General features: G+C 35.8%; 2 protein-coding genes across 5 annotated transcripts; one reads left to right on the top strand and one right to left on the bottom strand.

Moving 5' to 3' along the window:
• Positions 1-3,123: 3,123 nt before the first annotated feature.
• Positions 3,124-13,795, top strand: LOC122313130 (loganic acid O-methyltransferase-like). Of its 3 annotated transcripts, XR_006243296.1 has the most exons (4): positions 3,128-3,363; positions 3,612-4,280; positions 4,565-4,958; positions 13,646-13,795. XR_006243296.1 is itself a non-coding variant. In XM_043127874.1 (3 exons), exons 1-3 carry the CDS (start codon positions 3,313-3,315, stop codon positions 4,901-4,903), a joined length of 996 nt encoding a protein of 331 aa, XP_042983808.1. In that variant the 5' UTR covers positions 3,124-3,312; the 3' UTR covers positions 4,904-5,116. The 3 variants fall into 3 exon arrangements, 2 of the variants coding, with proteins under 2 accessions (XP_042983808.1, XP_042983807.1); XM_043127874.1 differs by lacking the exon at positions 13,646-13,795 and having other exon boundaries at positions 3,124-3,363; positions 4,628-5,116; XM_043127873.1 differs by lacking the exon at positions 13,646-13,795 and having other exon boundaries at positions 4,565-5,116.
• On the bottom strand, positions 5,267-16,605 carry LOC122313129 (RNA-dependent RNA polymerase 1-like). 2 transcript variants are annotated; one of them, XM_043127871.1, is made up of 5 exons: positions 16,447-16,605; positions 14,490-15,033; positions 8,431-10,328; positions 7,171-7,321; positions 5,267-6,396 (listed from the first exon to the last, which is right to left on the bottom strand). In XM_043127871.1, the coding sequence occupies exons 2-5, from the start codon at positions 15,000-15,002 to the stop codon at positions 5,560-5,562; spliced, it is 3,399 nt and encodes a 1,132-aa protein (XP_042983805.1). In that variant the 5' UTR covers positions 15,003-15,033; positions 16,447-16,605; the 3' UTR covers positions 5,267-5,559. The 2 variants fall into 2 exon arrangements, with proteins under 2 accessions (XP_042983805.1, XP_042983806.1); XM_043127872.1 differs by lacking the exon at positions 16,447-16,605 and adding an exon at positions 15,990-16,144.
• Between the last annotated feature and the right edge of the window lie 216 nt (positions 16,606-16,821).

Genomic DNA, 16,821 nt, shown 5'->3' with positions numbered 1-16,821 from the left:
TTACAAGTGACTCTCACTCTTGCCTAAAGTTATCATATTAAGTGGCCGATTTGTGGCTTCATCCACTTTGTCAAAAGCACATTCAACCCCAATTTAACTAGGAGGTTTGAGATCATCAATGCATATAATAGACTACTTTTAGTCAAATACTGTGACTCGGATCGGATGTGGATGTGGAAGCATAGATGCAGTGACTTAGATCGGATGTGGATGTGGAAGTATAGATGCAGATCAATCGGCTCTTCTCATACTATCTGTAACATTAGTCAAGCTCATTCATTGCAAAAATCTATCTTGTGCTTTCTTGGATCGATATGATGTGAGAATCAAATTTATAATGTGATAAAAGGCTCAACAATCAACATGTTTAATAACCTTGTTGCCATCATATGGAGGAACTGAATCTTCTATCATTAATCGATGAACCTCATCGTATGTTGGAGCCTCATCCTAGGTATCATCACCACCAGCTGTCCCTAAAACCGATGCCAAGGCAAGGTATGCACCTACCTTCACGAGGGATGCTAAGAAGCTCATCAATACTGCCTGTTGAGATACTAATACTGACTCTTCGAATATCAAACATAAAGGAGTCCTTATCAACCCGTATCTAATGAGCCGATGAATACTGCATTCCGGAGGTATAAAGATAGATGACATGCACACAATCAAAATTCTAATAATGCAATAGAGGCGCATTAGAACCCATTCCAAAACATGCGCTAGAAGAATGTGAGAAGTTTTGTGATATGTTTGAAGATCTAGCATATCAAATAATTTCACTACTATCTTTCATTTTGTTACATGATAGATGCATGAAACAAATATATTAATAAATTTATTTCTTTTCTTGCAGCAATGGAGTATCGTCAACAAAGCAAATAGAGCAATTTAACAATACACCATCATGTAGGCTCTAGATCTGTTCATAGACTATCAAAGAAGTTGATAACATTATACTAGGCCCCTTTAAATATTAACATATCAATATTTGTTATTAAAGTTTAATATGCATTTTCTTTTTATAGGAACAAGATAGTCCTACTAACTATAATCTGACCTAATTGTATGCTAAATCGCAAATAAGTAGCAATGGCTTTTGGGCCAATTCTGAAGCAAAAGCAAATTATGTAAATTTAATTTCTTTTTATTGCCTAATAATATTTATGTTATTTATACTACCTCTAATGATTTTTCTTTTCTATTTTTTGTAATAGAAGATGGTTTCACTTCAACAAAATCTTGAGTATGATGAATCCTCCATTAACAATGTTGAGGGTTTTTTTTTTTTTTCTCAAGTTCTTGGAGCCCTTTCTGGATATTTGAGGGGTTTAGGATGCTGCGTGAAACCTTCCTCCTCAACTTCATCCTCTTTTCAAAGTAGATAGAATAACAACTGTTGGGATTTTGAGGAAGTAATAAGGCTTGAGATTGAACAATTGAAGCCCAAACAATGTGAGTTGGAAGATCAACGGATATGAAGGCACGACTAAGAGAACAACAACAAGAAGGCCTAGGGAGATGGAAACTCATTCCCAAAAAATGTTTGAATGGATGTAGTTAATGATGTCTCCAAACTTTATGTCATCACCAACTTAGAACTTATTTTCTCTACTTTTTATGTCTTTTGGCTTATTGCACTAAGTTTAGAACACGTTGTAATGCAACATTTAAACAATTGTGGTACTTTAATTATAATTTCTAAATATTATTTTATTATTTTAAATTTGTCATTTACTGTATCATTGATTATCGTTCAAATGAAGAATCTTCAGTTGAAATGATAATTGACTCTCAGTTCGAATGATAATTATTAATTATTAACATTTGAATACAATTACCGCCGCCATTCGACCGACCAACATAAAAACTATCGAATAAAAATAAAATCGTGGCTATTGTTCGAATGGATTACTACTACGTTCTAACAATCTTATATACGTTAGCAATCAAATGCATACCATTAGTTTTTAACAAAACTGGTCATTATTCAAATGGACAATAAACCGTTCAAATACAAATTTTCATTAGAACCTTTTTTAAGACGATCCATCAGATTATTTATATTTGAACATAGACTAAGATTTTTGAATAACAAGAAAGTGTTCGAACACTTTTTTTCATTCGAACAGGAAAAATCAAATTCTCGTCATTTGAATTAAATTACCAACTTTTCTAAACAATTACTCATTTGTTCGAACTAAATGTATTATGTTCGAACAGTATTTTGGGATGAAACTGTTTTGTCAAAAATTTCATTTTAACGCCTTGGAACGGGTTAGTCACAATTTGTCCTTAAAATGGTTTTTTAGGGACAAAAAAAAAAAAAAATCGTCTCCAAAAATATTTTTGATACAAAATAGAGATGAAAATTTTTAGTCTCCAAAAATTTTTAGGACAAAAAATGCAATCTCTTGTATTGTATCGTTGTGAGGAGTTTTAGGGTCCATTTGAATACTAAGAATATTTGTAAATAGTAGTTGTGAATAGTAATGAAATATTTAAATTAAGATGTTTTATTGAGTTTTGGGAAATGAAAGAAAAAGAGTTGAATAAAAATATTATAAAGTTTAAAAATTGTTTGAATATAATTTTTATTTTGAAATTTGAAACGGTTGATTTTTTTTCTTTTTTTAATTTGAGAAAATTATAATGATTAGATAATGATTAAATGAAAAAGTTGAATATTTAAAATTAAAAAGTATTTGATGTAATCTATCAATTATGACTAAAGTATATCTCTCTCTACCTATACCACAAATATAGTTTAATAAAGAGCGAGTATAAAGAGAGAAATTGAAAGAAAAAATAATAAATAAATAAAAAGACATCAAATAAGGGAACCATTACCAAAGGGTGTGAAATGTGGGTCGAAATTTAGAGTACTGATTCCCCATTTGACCAGACTCTTGTTATGGCTTTACAATGATGACATTATATTTGCTTTGTATTAATTGAATTTGATTCATTTTAACTTTCCGTGGCGTCTTCAAATGAAAGTGCATACAGGGCAGGGCAGACACGGAATTTGATTCAATGTAACAATTCAAGTAGATGATGATATTGTAATTAACAATATATATCAAAGCTAGCAGGCAAATTTCAAGAAGATAAGAGCAAACAAAAGAGTCGTCCCACGTGCGTGCATGCCTACTACCTACTGTCTTTGACCCTTTGAATTTCCAGAAAATAAATAGGCAAAAACCCTCTGGGAAATTAGCAATTAAGTAGCAGAGAATAATCTCATAGGGAAAGAAAGAGGCGATCGAAGACAGCAATACCACAGAAAGAGTACTGCCGGAATCTTATCCAATGGATACGGGAGACGGTGCCTACATTGACGCCGAAAGCTTAGATTTCAAGGTTTCATCTTCTTCAAGTACTTCTACCCCTATTTGAGCATGCATGCATTTTCTTCGTTCGTGCATCACAGATTGCTTTTAGTTCTTACCCCATCATTACGAAGTTTCTCAATGAAAGAGCTATATGTACATAAAGTAGTAGATCTTATAATATTTATTTTGGTCTATATAAATATTTTAAGCAGTATTAACTAAGCAATAAATGATGTGAAAAGGAGACAATATTCACATACTTGACTTATATTGCAGGAAGAAGCTCGGAAAGAATCCATGGATGTCGCAAAGGTAATGATCGATGATGCAATTGCAGAGAAGCTTGATGTAAAGAAGTTTTCCTTTACTTCAAAAAGCACATTTCGTATAGCAGACTTAGGTTGTTCAGTTGGACCAAACACTTTCAATGTCATGCAAAATATAATAGATGCTGTGCAGCACAAGTGCCAATCTCAAGGTCTTACTTCTCGTACACCAGAGTTCCAGGTGTTTTTCAATGACATTCCATCCAATAATTTCAATACCCTCTTTACAACTCTTCCACCCGAAAGGCCATATTTTGCAGCCGGCGTGCCGGGGTCTTTCCATGGCCGGTTATTCCCCGAATCCTCTCTTCACTTTGTCCATTCCTTTTACGCACTCCACTTTCTCTCTGAGGTGCCAAAAGAGTTGCTAAACAAGAACTCTCCAGCATGGAACAAGGGGAGGATTAGCTATACTTGTGCCCAAGATGAAGTAGCTCATGCTTATGCAGCCCAATTTGCAGAGGATATGGCAACCTTTTTTGATGCTAGAGCTAAAGAGCTTGTTGTGGATGGAATAATGGTGCTTATCATGCCAGCTATCCCAAATGTGGGCCAATCCAGTGTACACGGATTGATGTCTGATTGCCTGGGGTCCAGCCTCATGGATATGGCAAAGGAGGTATGTCAGTGATCACACACACACACACACATAACCTCTTTCATTGCTAGGATTTCTAAGAGGAAGTTCCTTGAAACTAATTTTGCGGAACTTCACTTGCTAACAATCAGCATATATATGAGTAATCTCGCAAATTAAATATCTAAAATGAAAGCTGATTCATGATGACCCATTTGGTAAAGGTTGAATGTTCTCTCGCCGCTCCTAGTCTACATTGTTTCGTGAATAAATTACAATTCATGCATGCGTAAATTGAAGGCCAAAATGGCTAAATATTTTTGCAGGGATTAATAAGTGAAGCTCAGGTGGACTTGTTCAACTTGCCTTTCTATATTACCTCGCCCAAGGAAATGAGAGAGATTGTGGAAGGAAATGGGTGTTTTAGAATTGAGAAAATGGAGATACAAAACCCTCGATCAGGAATTGATGCCCCAATTACTGGGAAGTCATGCGTGATGCAAAGAAGAGCTGGCCTGGAGGGTATGATCAGTAAACATTTTGGAGCTGAGATTGTTGATGATTTGTTCTATCGATTCTCTAAGAAAATCGACGAGGTTTCCAACCTGATGGAGTCCCAATTCCAGGAAGGAACTCAGCTTTCTATTGTTTTAAAACGCATCTAATGCAGCTTTTCAAGTAGAGATAAGAGTTACTCCCAGTCCCAGGTCTCACAAACTTGTACGTTTCTGTATCTCTCTCTCAAAACACAACTGATCATTTGAATGCCGAAAAATGTTTAGTAATGTTGTAAACCCATAAGTGATGCTAGCTGAATGTAATGCTATCAACTGAATACAAAGCTCCAAGAAAATAAAATTAATTGATATGGTTTTGCATTTATCGGAAATGAAAACGGATCCAAATGAGTGCATGATTGCCCGTAATACTGTCAATCGTTGGCTTTGCATTCATAAAAATAAAAAATAAAACACGGCAGGACCTCATGCTTCTACTAAAGTTGGGATGAAGTATCTGAAGAGATATGCTTTAACCCATAATCTTCAAAGGAAATTATGACTTCAAAACCACTTCTTTTAGTCAGATACACCAAGAGTAGCTTAACACCATCGACATATACAACAAAACGATCAACTTTTGGGTCTCATCATCAACTTAGGCATTTACATCTGATGAAAGAATATTACCCAATAAAAGCAAATATTAAGTAGTTGAGTTAAATTCTTCCCTTCCTATTCACATGCACACGCAACAAGGCAAAGAGAAATGCAAGCTACAGATATCATCAAACGTTCAAGAGGCGACAATTGATGCGACCTTCTCATCTCAAATGCAATTCAAGACGGAACTGGTCCTCCAAAGAAGACATGTACAGAGCCCTTGTAATACTTGTTTTATTCTTCTTAATGCGGACCAGCTTGTCATAGACACACCATGGAAAGCTGAGGAAATGATCTCGATCCATACCCTCATTGTAGAGACCCCAATAACTTGGATGATACGTGACATGGTACCATGCTGAAGCTTTTGCATACACTTCCTCAGCTCCAGAATCCAACCCACTTCCCTTCTCGTTGAACCAGGCTCTAGCTTCCTTTCTCAAGGACCTGATAGACACATTAATTGCTTCTGCATCTCTTCTCTTGGTGAAAGACTTGGCCATTCTCATAATATTCCCACTGAGAATTTCAGCCTCAGTTTTGATGCCATAATAGTCCATCAAGTTCCCCAACTTGTAATCATAATTGGTTTTGTGGAAGAAAGCATCATCGACGAAATCCTCAAATCCATCAACTTCCATGTCAGGGTCATATGAACGCCTTGCCATTTCTACAGTGAAGGACTTAAAAGAAGCATTATTCGGAGCTTTGTCTTTCACCTCCCGGAAAAGCTTTCCAATCACATTGTGTGATTCATATGTGGGTTTGTCTGGCTTATCCATGAAATCTGGATATTCTTTGACATGAAGTTCATGTGGAATTTCAGCTGGTATGCCGGTTTTTGGAAAATCAACAGCGATTGAAAATAGTTTTGCCAACTTTATGCATGGGTCACTCATTGCTTTTAGGGGCTCTCTATCTGCGAAAGCCGTGTGGGCATTGGCAATAATACCTAAGCTGTCATTTACTATGTAATTGACAAAATACTCCTCGACTTCCTGTACCAGAAGAAATGAACATCTTTTGCAGTGGAATTTGGGGAAATCACTATCTTTCTGAGTTTTTGTGCATGACGATTAATAGAAAATTGAGCAGAAGCTTAAATTTCAACGAATTCACAGGCAAAAAAAATGTAGATGAATGCAACTCGTTAATGCAATGGCTTTGTAGGATTTTCATCCAATTCCAACTTGTGTGATGCTGAAATGTTTAAGCTACTACACATTCTTGAAGCTGTTCATTTGCAATTATTATTCTGTCTGCCAAATCCAATTTTACCATTTATTATACGTTAATATAGAGATTAGTTTATATATGACCACAACCCTGATACAAAGTCCCATTTTATAAATGGCCACTGAAAGCAGAACAAACTAACAAACTTCCACCGGATAGACATCATAGCGTAAAAGATATCTATTTTTCAGAATAGGAAGACAGAAGATTTAATATAAGCAACTGATATTCCATAATCTTTCATGGGCTCATATAAATCTTTTGTTTGCACACTTCATTATCAAAACCTAATCACATCTTGGAAAGTGATAGAACAGTAAACAAGGAATAAGTTCAATATGCAACATTAACTCACCATTCGTCCAAGTATGTCCAGTAGAAAGAATGGATAGAAACACATTCAAAACGAAAACTTAATCTTTTGTCGGAACCAATTTGAAAGCATTCACCAAAAAATCAGTATAATGACCACAAAGAGATCACGATTAATGAAGTGCAACAATGAGATATCTTAATATTGGAAAGCAGAGTAATACCTCAATTGTAACATCGCGATCCAACTGCTTACTTTGTGCTGGGGAATAATCCATTGGTTCCTCTTGCTGACGTGGGATAAGTTCAGGATCCCAACAGACAAAGTAGATATCTCCATCCAAATCACTTCCAGAACACTCATTGGGATGTGGTCTTGTATTACATTGAAATTTTATATATCAGTTATCCATGTCTACAGGAATATTTTCATGAATAATAGACAAGTGCAATTAAATAAAAGCAGCACTGTCAGTAATAACATATTAAAATTTCAAACAACTAGATTTCAAAACAACAAACACATTCAATTGCAGCCTTCATCCAAAATAAAATAAAATAAAATAAAAATCCAGGTTATTTTTTATGACCATGGTAAGTGTCATTATCTTTCACTGAACCAAATCCCTAGGTGCCATATTACTTGGATATAAATAAACATTGGCTCGATTAAACATAAAAAAATGATGAGAATTCTTAACAGAAACATAAAGCATGCCTAGTTTCAAGATTTTTGAGAAATTTCGAGAATTTTTGAGAATTTTCAGATGAGTTGTTTATTAAGTTTTGAATTTTAAATATGTTTTGTATTGGAGTTTGTGAAAGTAGAAGGTAGAGTTGAAAAGTTGTTTACACATAATTTTTCTAGGGTAGTTTTAGTTTTGATTTTTTTTGTTTGGGTAATGACTAGATGAAAAGTTGAAATGGTGTTCTTTTCATATTTGAAGATGTTTGGTTTGGTTTTGAAATTTTTTTGAGATAATAATAAAAATTATGAAAAAATGCCATAGGCAAACAAGGTCGTAGCTAAAACGATGCGTGACCAAGTACAAGCCTCACAGCACTCGACCAAATACAATTAAAATATGAAATGTAAGTTTATGCACAGTGGTCACAGTCATGAATACCATCTACGGACAATAAATTCTCGCATAAGGTAGAACCTAGCTCAGAATGATCAATAACATCTAAGTATATTGCCTCTCATCAATGAAGATGAGCTCTTGTATGAAGGCACAATGGAAGAAGATTAGAGTTCGCATTCCATAATCTTTATTTTTTGGATAACTAAGATATGAATTTTATTAATGATTTTAAGGAAATAGAAACTCCAGCACACATGACGTATAGTTCACATCATATAATTCAATTAAGTACAACCAGCAATTTACATTTTAAATTCAAACGAAGGCTCAAATATGTAGGAGACTGATAAACATAATTCAATACTATAGTGTCATAAGAGTACTAAGAGATTAATTTACCTCAAACCTTTCTGAGGAAAAACAACACAATCCACCAAATGGTGCAATGCCGGGACATTTACAGCCCTTAAAACACGCACATCACCTGGATGCAAGCATGGGTTTTTGGCAACTACCACCTTCCCTGTAACTAAAAAACGCTGATCGGATCCATGGACACTGAACATGGTGGAATCATTGAACGACTGCCTGTGTCTAGTGCCAGAAAATTGTACAAATACCTGACCGTATTCTAAGGTTCCGGTTTCATCTAGACATCCCATCATTGCTCTTCCATCTGGAATAAAGATCCTTGTTTTGGTTCGCAACTCCAACAATTTCGACGCCCGGAATGTCTGCAGCATCATAGCAAGAAAGGGTTCAGCATCAGGCTTGTAACCACACATGAGCATTTCCTTTAGCATGTTTGTATTCTCTCCTGGGGACATCAAATCAAGAGCTTCTTGTGCCTTCAATGGATCACTTAGTATAGCATCCAACTGTTCTATTGCTTGTCTTTGTTTATTCACAAAAGCATTATCCTTCACACCAAGGGTAGACAACAGAGTGATCAACTGGCGATTCAGAAAACACGGCTGAAACTTGCTAAATGCCAAGACATCTAGTTTCTTGTGGTTATCTGCTTCATACTTGGACATGCTCTTCCTCAATGATAATTTCATTGGTGAGGTTGGATCAACAGCAACAACACCTTTATACCCACCATATCGAATCTGAAAGGCTGACGGATGGGATCCTTTACAGCCACATTTCAAAGCCACTTTCTTCGCAAACTCAGCGGATATTTTCCCGATTCCGTCAGAGAAAACATAATTGACTCCACCCCTTTCTAACTCTACATCAGGTATAGTTTCAATTTCATGTGCATAAACCGTAAGAGTTTCGGTCGATGAGCCAAAGGATTGACCCAGTCTGGCAGCATATTTTGCCACGTTTCTAATACGACTAAAATTTCCCATCCAGTCTCTTATATCAGCAGCAGTAAGCCCATCTCTTGAAGCAAACATCCATATAGAATTATCCCGTAACTGACTTGATGAGAATGCAAGAGTTTCAAACCTCTTACCAGCAAAAACTATGCCATTTTTTAGAACAGAAAGAATCCTTCTATAGATTCCAGTTTTCCTATCTTCATTTGCAGAAGATGCCCGAGGAGATAAATCTGTTGAAAACATTTTATCCAAATTCTCATCAACAAATGAGACACGGAGAAAATTATCTATACAATCAGAAAAATGGCGCAGCACACGATTTGATACATTAATTTCTGGACCACAGAAGTACACTTTCGAAGGTGTTATCTGAGCCCTGTGTACAGAAACCAACCCAGAGTCTGGGGATATAGCAGGAGACTTTGGAGGATGCGTTGATGTGAGGTACTTTATGTACTGCTCATTGAGCCACCTCGATGGCTCATAGCAACATTCCTGTAAATGAAAGAGTTTCTCCAGTGCATATTCTATACAGTCAATGCCTATATTACGTGGATCAACCAAGCGATAAAACCTAACATCAAGTGTTGGCCCAGCAAGACAGCCATTCTGAACCAATAAGTTTATTTTAAACAAGATTTCATACGGTAAATCAACACCTGGAGAAGGGCCAACAATAGGAACTAGATCCAGATTACAAGAGAAAGTAGAACCGCTTTCCAGAATATATCTTCCTTCACTTTCTTTATAATAAGCAAAGTTATCCCGAAAATCTGGAAGTTGGTGGCCATAAGGAAGCTCCAAACACAATGAAGAAGATTGCCCAATGCAAGATGATGGGGTAAAATCCACCCCCCGGACCCATTGGTCATCAGGGATATGCTTGAAAAAATTGAAATTGGGATTTTCATATAAATTGTCTGAAGGGCGCGAATCTTTCTCATAAATCCGTGGAGCACCAAATAACTAGCAGATTAAAAAAAATATTAGGAATGCGTAAGTGTCCTGCAACTGTAATAAAAAAAATTATACCATTTTGCTTGCAATTGCAGACGGTATATCAAACTTTTTGAACAGAAATTTCAAACATCATTATAAAGGTCCAACCTATTCAAATTAAGCAGTTATTTTCGTTACTAGACTGAAATTATTCTAGTCTATTTGAACCTAGCACAAGATCAGTAAATGCCAAAAAATTTATTATGCATATATGCATCACGCTTGTCGCTTGGTCAATTAATTATGTCTAGTTAGGAATAAGTACTGTGACTTAGTGCAGAAGATTAAAAAAGGAAGTTCGAATTTCTGAAGATGAAATGATAAAAGAAGATAGCTGAACTAACAGTCATAATAAAAAATATCCTCATTCCTTCCACTTCAAGTGTCCCCCATCAGGGTAACTTCACCCAAGATAATCATTGGCACTCCTAAATAGAATCTAATCTCACATTTATTAATGATGAAGACTCATTTGCTATCTCTACAACAAGTACTCAATTAAATTTTTACAAATACGTTCCATATATTCTTGTTTTATAATTATTTTTTCAAGACCTTGGAAAGTATAGATTTGTCCAGTTTCATTGAAAGGTGATGGAAAAGAGGATTCAGCAGATCTCTCTGTAACATCCAGACCCCAAAAGTGAGATTATTTTATTTATTACTACTATTTTTTATTACTCTTATTATTTTCATTGTTACTATTTTATCAGATATGTTTTAAGAGGGTATTTTGTTTTGAATTGGATTCATGTTCTAATAACTTTACGCCCCTTTTAATTCTCTGTTTGATTTCCTAATCAGAAACTAACTCGATTTAAAAACTCCTATTCGTTTGACTCCTCATAGTAATAGGTCCCTAAAGCATACTCAAACACTTCAAAACTCTTATCCTCTCAGTGTTTCCTTCCTCGTGGGAGTAGTTTACCAAAGTATAGTCGAATTCAAACCCCTCCAGATTACTCACAATACCTCCCTTCCCCCTCATCTATAAAACCCACCATGAGACCCTCCAGATATAAACACAAGAAACCTTATACACATAGCCACTGTAGTAGCCTCTACAAACCGAGAACCCATCTCCTTCAACCAAACAGCCACCACTTCGCCGAAAACCACCACAGAAGACGTCACCAGCAAGTCTCCCTTCCACCCACGCATGCGTCGATCCCTTAAAACCCCTCTGCCATTTCTCTCTCCACTGTTATTAACTAACAGTTTTGTGTGTTGCGGCTTAGCACAGTCAAACACTACAAGAGAAGTCAGAACACATCTCGGCAGCCACAGAATTTCCCAGCAGTCACTTCCAGCCACCCGGACCCACCATCGTAGCTGGTCCTTTTCTCTTGGTGAGTTGAGTCCCTTTCCATCCACATGATGCTGCCCCTTGTTCTATGAATTTCTTCATTTCCTCTATCTTCAACCCTCCCAAAATGCCCTTTTACTAAGATGAGTTTAATTGGGGCTGGGTTACGTTTTATCTGGACTTGTCTTTAATTGACTGGGCTCTATTTATTTCAGAAACTACCATAATATTGTATGTGGATTGATTTTATGTCGGCTTGATGATTATATTGGGCTGGTTGTACTTTTACAGAAACTGTTTTAGTAACTTTAAATGGGTTGTTTCTTTAATTGGGGCTGGGCTGAAATTTAAGTCAGACCAAGTTTTACAACTTATTTTTATAAAAAGTATTTAAGCAATTTTAAAGCATAATTTTAAAGAATATTTTTAAGTATCCTTTTTAAACCATTTTTTAGCCTATTATTTAGTTTATATTCCAATTGACTTTTTAACTAGATTTTTATAAAATTATTAAGTTATATTTTTAAATAGAAGTTAAGGAATATGTTATGAGTTTTGAATAACATTATTATGTAGTAATCCTAGTGTAATTAAATTATCTCTATATATGATTTTAAGTATTTAGAATGTTACGACACGTCTTTTTAGAAAAGTTAGTGACAATTAGTGCCTCGTATAGTTCACGAGCTACGACGTAAGATTGTGGAAGCAGCGCTAAGAGGTAAATAGTATTATCATATAAATGCATGTGTACTATAAATATTATTGCTATGTATGAGAATATGATGTGCTTATGATGGTTATCTACACTACGCTAAGAGCCAAGTCAATGTTAGATTCCTTTCACAATATTTGATGAATTATAACATGATGCTTGTATGTATGGATTTGTTGCTTGATGGACTGAATATTATTAAAAAGTCACGTATACTATGTAATTTTCACGTAGTATTCAAGTTACATGTCATGTAATGTTCACATAGTATTCAAGTCACGTATGCCATAAAATCTTCATGTAGTAATTTAAGTCAAGTATGCCATGTAATAAATAACCAGATCGTGGATGCCATGTTCATGTAAGTACTTAGATCATGCATGCCATGTTCATGTAGTACTTAGATCATGTACACCATGAAATGTCAGAAAATGTTTAAATCATGTTAGGCCATGTTATGCTATGCTACGTCATGTACAAGAAAATGCCATTTACAAAAATATATCATGTTATGTCATGCCATGTACAAGAATATGCCATGCTAGAAAATTCCATGAAGTCCAAGAAAGTCCTCATGCATTAAGAAAGATAAATAATTTAAGGTGACACAGACCCAAGCTTGTTCACCACAAGCTATGCTAAGATGGTGCCACGAACTCAAGCGTGGCTACCACAAGTTAGGTGAAACACAAACTCAAGCATGTTTCACTCCATGTTATGCAAGTTAAGTAAAACACGGACTCAAACGTGTTTTACTCTATAATATGCAAGTTAAGTGATACACGGACTCAAGCATGTTTCACTCCATGTTATGCAAGTTAAGTAAAACACAGACTCAAGCGTATTTTACTCCATGTTACACAAGTTAAGTGAAACATGAACTCAAGCGTGTTTCACTACATAATAAGTTATGAGGTGCCACGGACTCAAGTGAAATACAGACTCAAGCGTGTTTCACTCCATGTTATGATAAGTTATGGGGTGCTACGAACTCAAGCGTGGTTCACCATATAATAAGTGAAAGACAAGATATACAAGTAATTTATGCATTCACGTTATATGTTTGCCATGATTATATATGTTTCCACTCATGTTGATGATGAATAGACATGCTATGAGAATCTGTGAATGATATACGTTGTTTGATGAGTCTTTAAAAACAATTAAGTCTATGCTAAGATATGTTTTACGGTATGATGTGTTATTTATTGAATATTTGAACTTTTTTTTTTCTTTGTTCTCTTCTATGTTTAACTATCACAGTTGATGATTGTGAGGACGTAAAGCTGGAGGACCAGAAGCAGATCTAGTGCAAGAACTTAGCTTTCTTTTATGATTTTTGGATGAAAGTCACACGTAGGTTTAGTTTATGTTTTTACTTTACGTTTTCAGTTTCATGTTTCAAAAACAATTTATGTTCATTTCAGTTAATGTTTTTCAATAAATGAGGTATTTCAGAATATTGAGTCTCTTTACCGTGCATTATGTTATGTACGTTAATAACATCTCTATCCTATGAGAATGGGGTGTTACACTCTCTCTATCCAATGAGTAGGGACTCCACAGCCCTATGAGAGAAAATGTACCCCCTCTTACAATGAATTATGAGGGACTCCAATCATAACCTTGATGAATCCTTTTAGAATATGGGCCCAAATGTGACTTAAACCTTCCTTTAATCGCTACAAATGGTATACGATGGAATGGCTCGAAAAGCAGATAGGGAATCTGAGAGAGGGATATTAAAATCCCACGAATTATGCATATGAAGGGAGGAAGGTGGCGAATGAGGGGAAATGAGAAATTCCTGCCTATTATAACGAATTCCAAGGGATTCCAGCCTCAACTAATCATTTTGGAATATAGGCCCAGATATGGCTTCATCCTTCCTTGGATCATTACAGCAACAATTCAGTTAGGTTGCTGTGATTCTTTCAAAAATCAGAGAAACAGAGGAGCAAGCTCAACATGCAAAACATGCAATTTTTTAATTCTCCAAAATTGACAAAACAAATTTGAAAAAATAAATGCTATTCCTGTCTAGCTACTTAGGTATCAAGAGAAGACAACCATGTAATTGAAGATTAAACTAAACTAAAGAAGAAACCTGGATCAGAAGATACTTTGCAGTTTGACGACGTGGGCGATGCAATTCAATCTGCCATATGTTCTCATAGGAAAGTTCAAGCCTGTACTCCACACAATTATGCAACAAAAAAAATTGAAATTGCCGAAATCCAGTCCCAAAATTCACAGAAACATTCACTGCTCGCCATAGGATTGAAAACTTTTCATTTGAGATCTGACAGCCAAAATGCAGTATTATGTTTTCCAAGCTATGCAGAGTTGTTCTTGGCTTTGGTACAATATCACGCTCCATTTCCCATGCCTTCAAATAAGAGCGCCCATACCATAGGCGTACATTAGCCAAGGAGATAATAGACTCAGCATGTCTGTTGCTGGTGAATTGAACAGTAGCATTTGCTCGACCCCCACTCTTGTTTGGCCTAATCTTAATAGCATAAACAGTACCTTCACCTGTACGTCCCTCCAGAAATTCCTTAACTTCTTGTGCAGTCACACTAGAAGGGAATCCAGACAAGCGAATTGTCTTACCCATCAAATCCAAGTGAATTCACCAGTATTCTTTTCTGCCATAACAAGTCAGTCATTATAAACTTGGGAAAACTAGAAGTCACAAGTTCTACATGGTAAGTCAACAAAATTTATGATTTTTTAACAGAAATTTTCAAAAAATTGAATACCCAACTAAATGGAGAAAATCTATACTATTAGATATATCATTAGCCCAATAGAAATAAATATAAGAACAAGAAGAAGATATTCTAATTAACGGCTTGGAGCTGAACCCCACTTCTCAAAATGAGTCTGTGAAATCTATAGCTAAACGCAAAAGTGAAACTAAGCACCCATAGTTGAATACCAAACACAAAAGTGAAAAACCACCAAAGGTGGTGGCTCAATGGCTGTTAGATTACTCTCGTGTGCTTTGACATGTACTAATTCCTAGGCTTAAATTCAAAATACGGATTCGCCTTAGATTATCAGTATCAGTCACCGATTGATTCATTGAATTTCCTACCCAACTTGAAGGAGCACATGCAGCTTCCTTCCGTCTAAATCCATCATATGCGGTTCACAACAGATAGAGTGCAACTATGATCACAATCAGGTGGTGAGGCCACCTCCGGTCGGTCCTTTCAACCCTTTTTTGCCCAAAAAATTGAAAAAGAAAATTTACTTTCAATGGCAGATATGGTGTTTCAAACGGAAATTTTTGGGGAATGATCTGTGCTTTGTCTAAATTAAAACTTGTCCCCTGGGTAGTCTTTTAGGAATATTATCCGTGGTATTTCCACTTTGGATCGAATTCTTTCATCACATATTTATCTCAACACATCCTACAGGGTGAAGGGGGTCGATCCAAAGTAATAAATATCCCGAGTATTATAAAAATATATATATAAAAAATTAAAAGCCGAATCTCAATTGGACAAAGCAGAGTTATTGAACAAATTTTCCTTAAAAATGCTAATGTATTACTGCATAAGAGAAGTGAATCTTGGTGAAACGTAAGAATGTTTACGTAACCATAGGTTTGAACATTCCAAGTGTAGTCATTCTCTCAAATTCGTCTCGGGGGGGAGGGGGAACCAAACAAAGCCCTAGGATTGGCTCAAATGGTAAAGGCTTTCGTCTCGGTAGTACGCTCCGGTCAAGAGTTTCTTGGCTGCTAGAAAACATCCAAATGGAGAAATTTCCGTTGAATTACCGAAGTGCACTTGTTAAAAAAGTAGAGGTCTGCTATCAAATTTATAAACGTAAATGGTCTAATCTCTTGCGGCAGGGATCGGAAATCCTTTTGCTAAGAAAATACAGAGTCGCCCACATGCATGAAACAAGTCGAGAAAAATCAGTCACCCACAGAACAAAGCTTGAAACTCGCCATTCATATTTAATTGCAACTAAGCTAAAGACAGTAGATCACTGACTGAGTAACCAAAAGAAAATTTCAGAAGGAAATTATAAAACAAGAATCTCACCAGAAAATTTTACGAAGAATGTGCTGGACCAGAGAGAGAGCTAGTGTGTGGGAAAGTGTAGTCGTCGCGCCCAAGTCAGTACCTACGACTGTAATTAATGCCTCGTTGGCCAAGAAAGCGAGGAGACGAGGACCAAGAAGTTAAGAACATAGAGAGGAAAGTTGTTCCCTCCATCACGGGCCTACAGGTTCCTGCTGACGTGTGAAGCTGACGGTCGCATGACCTCCGGCACGACTCGAATTACGTGCAACCGATACGTTTCGATATTTAGATTCTGCTTAGCCGTTGAAAATTTTAAATAAAAATTTTAAATTTTATAATTAAATATTAAAATATTATATTTTAATATTATTATTGTATTAAAATTTGAAAAAA

The sequence above is a fragment of the Carya illinoinensis genome, chromosome 6, assembly GCF_018687715.1.
Source record: "Carya illinoinensis cultivar Pawnee chromosome 6, C.illinoinensisPawnee_v1, whole genome shotgun sequence".
Classification (NCBI taxonomy): Eukaryota; Viridiplantae; Streptophyta; class Magnoliopsida; order Fagales; family Juglandaceae; genus Carya; species Carya illinoinensis.
The sequence above is the reverse complement of the archived record's forward strand: the minus strand, read 5'-3'. Positions and strand labels throughout refer to the sequence as shown.

Excerpts from the sequence above, each read along its gene's own strand:
- LOC122313130 (XM_043127873.1), top strand. The coding sequence starts at position 3,313 with ATGGATACGGGAGACGGTGCCTACATTGACGCCGAAAGCTTAGATTTC. Across the intron at positions 3,364-3,611 it reads CCGAAAGCTTAGATTTCAAG|GAAGAAGCTCGGAAAGAATC; the intron begins GTTTCATCTTCT and ends CTTATATTGCAG. Across the intron at positions 4,281-4,564 it reads TCATGGATATGGCAAAGGAG|GGATTAATAAGTGAAGCTCA; the intron begins GTATGTCAGTGA and ends ATATTTTTGCAG.
- LOC122313129 (XM_043127871.1), bottom strand. The coding sequence starts at position 15,002 with ATGGGTAAGACAATTCGCTTGTCTGGATTCCCTTCTAGTGTGACTGCA. Across the intron at positions 7,322-8,430 it reads TTTCCTCAGAAAGGTTTGAG|ACCACATCCCAATGAGTGTT; the intron begins GTAAATTAATCT and ends ATGTAATACAAG. Across the intron at positions 6,397-7,170 it reads ATCGCGATGTTACAATTGAG|GAAGTCGAGGAGTATTTTGT; the intron begins GTATTACTCTGC and ends CTTCTGGTACAG.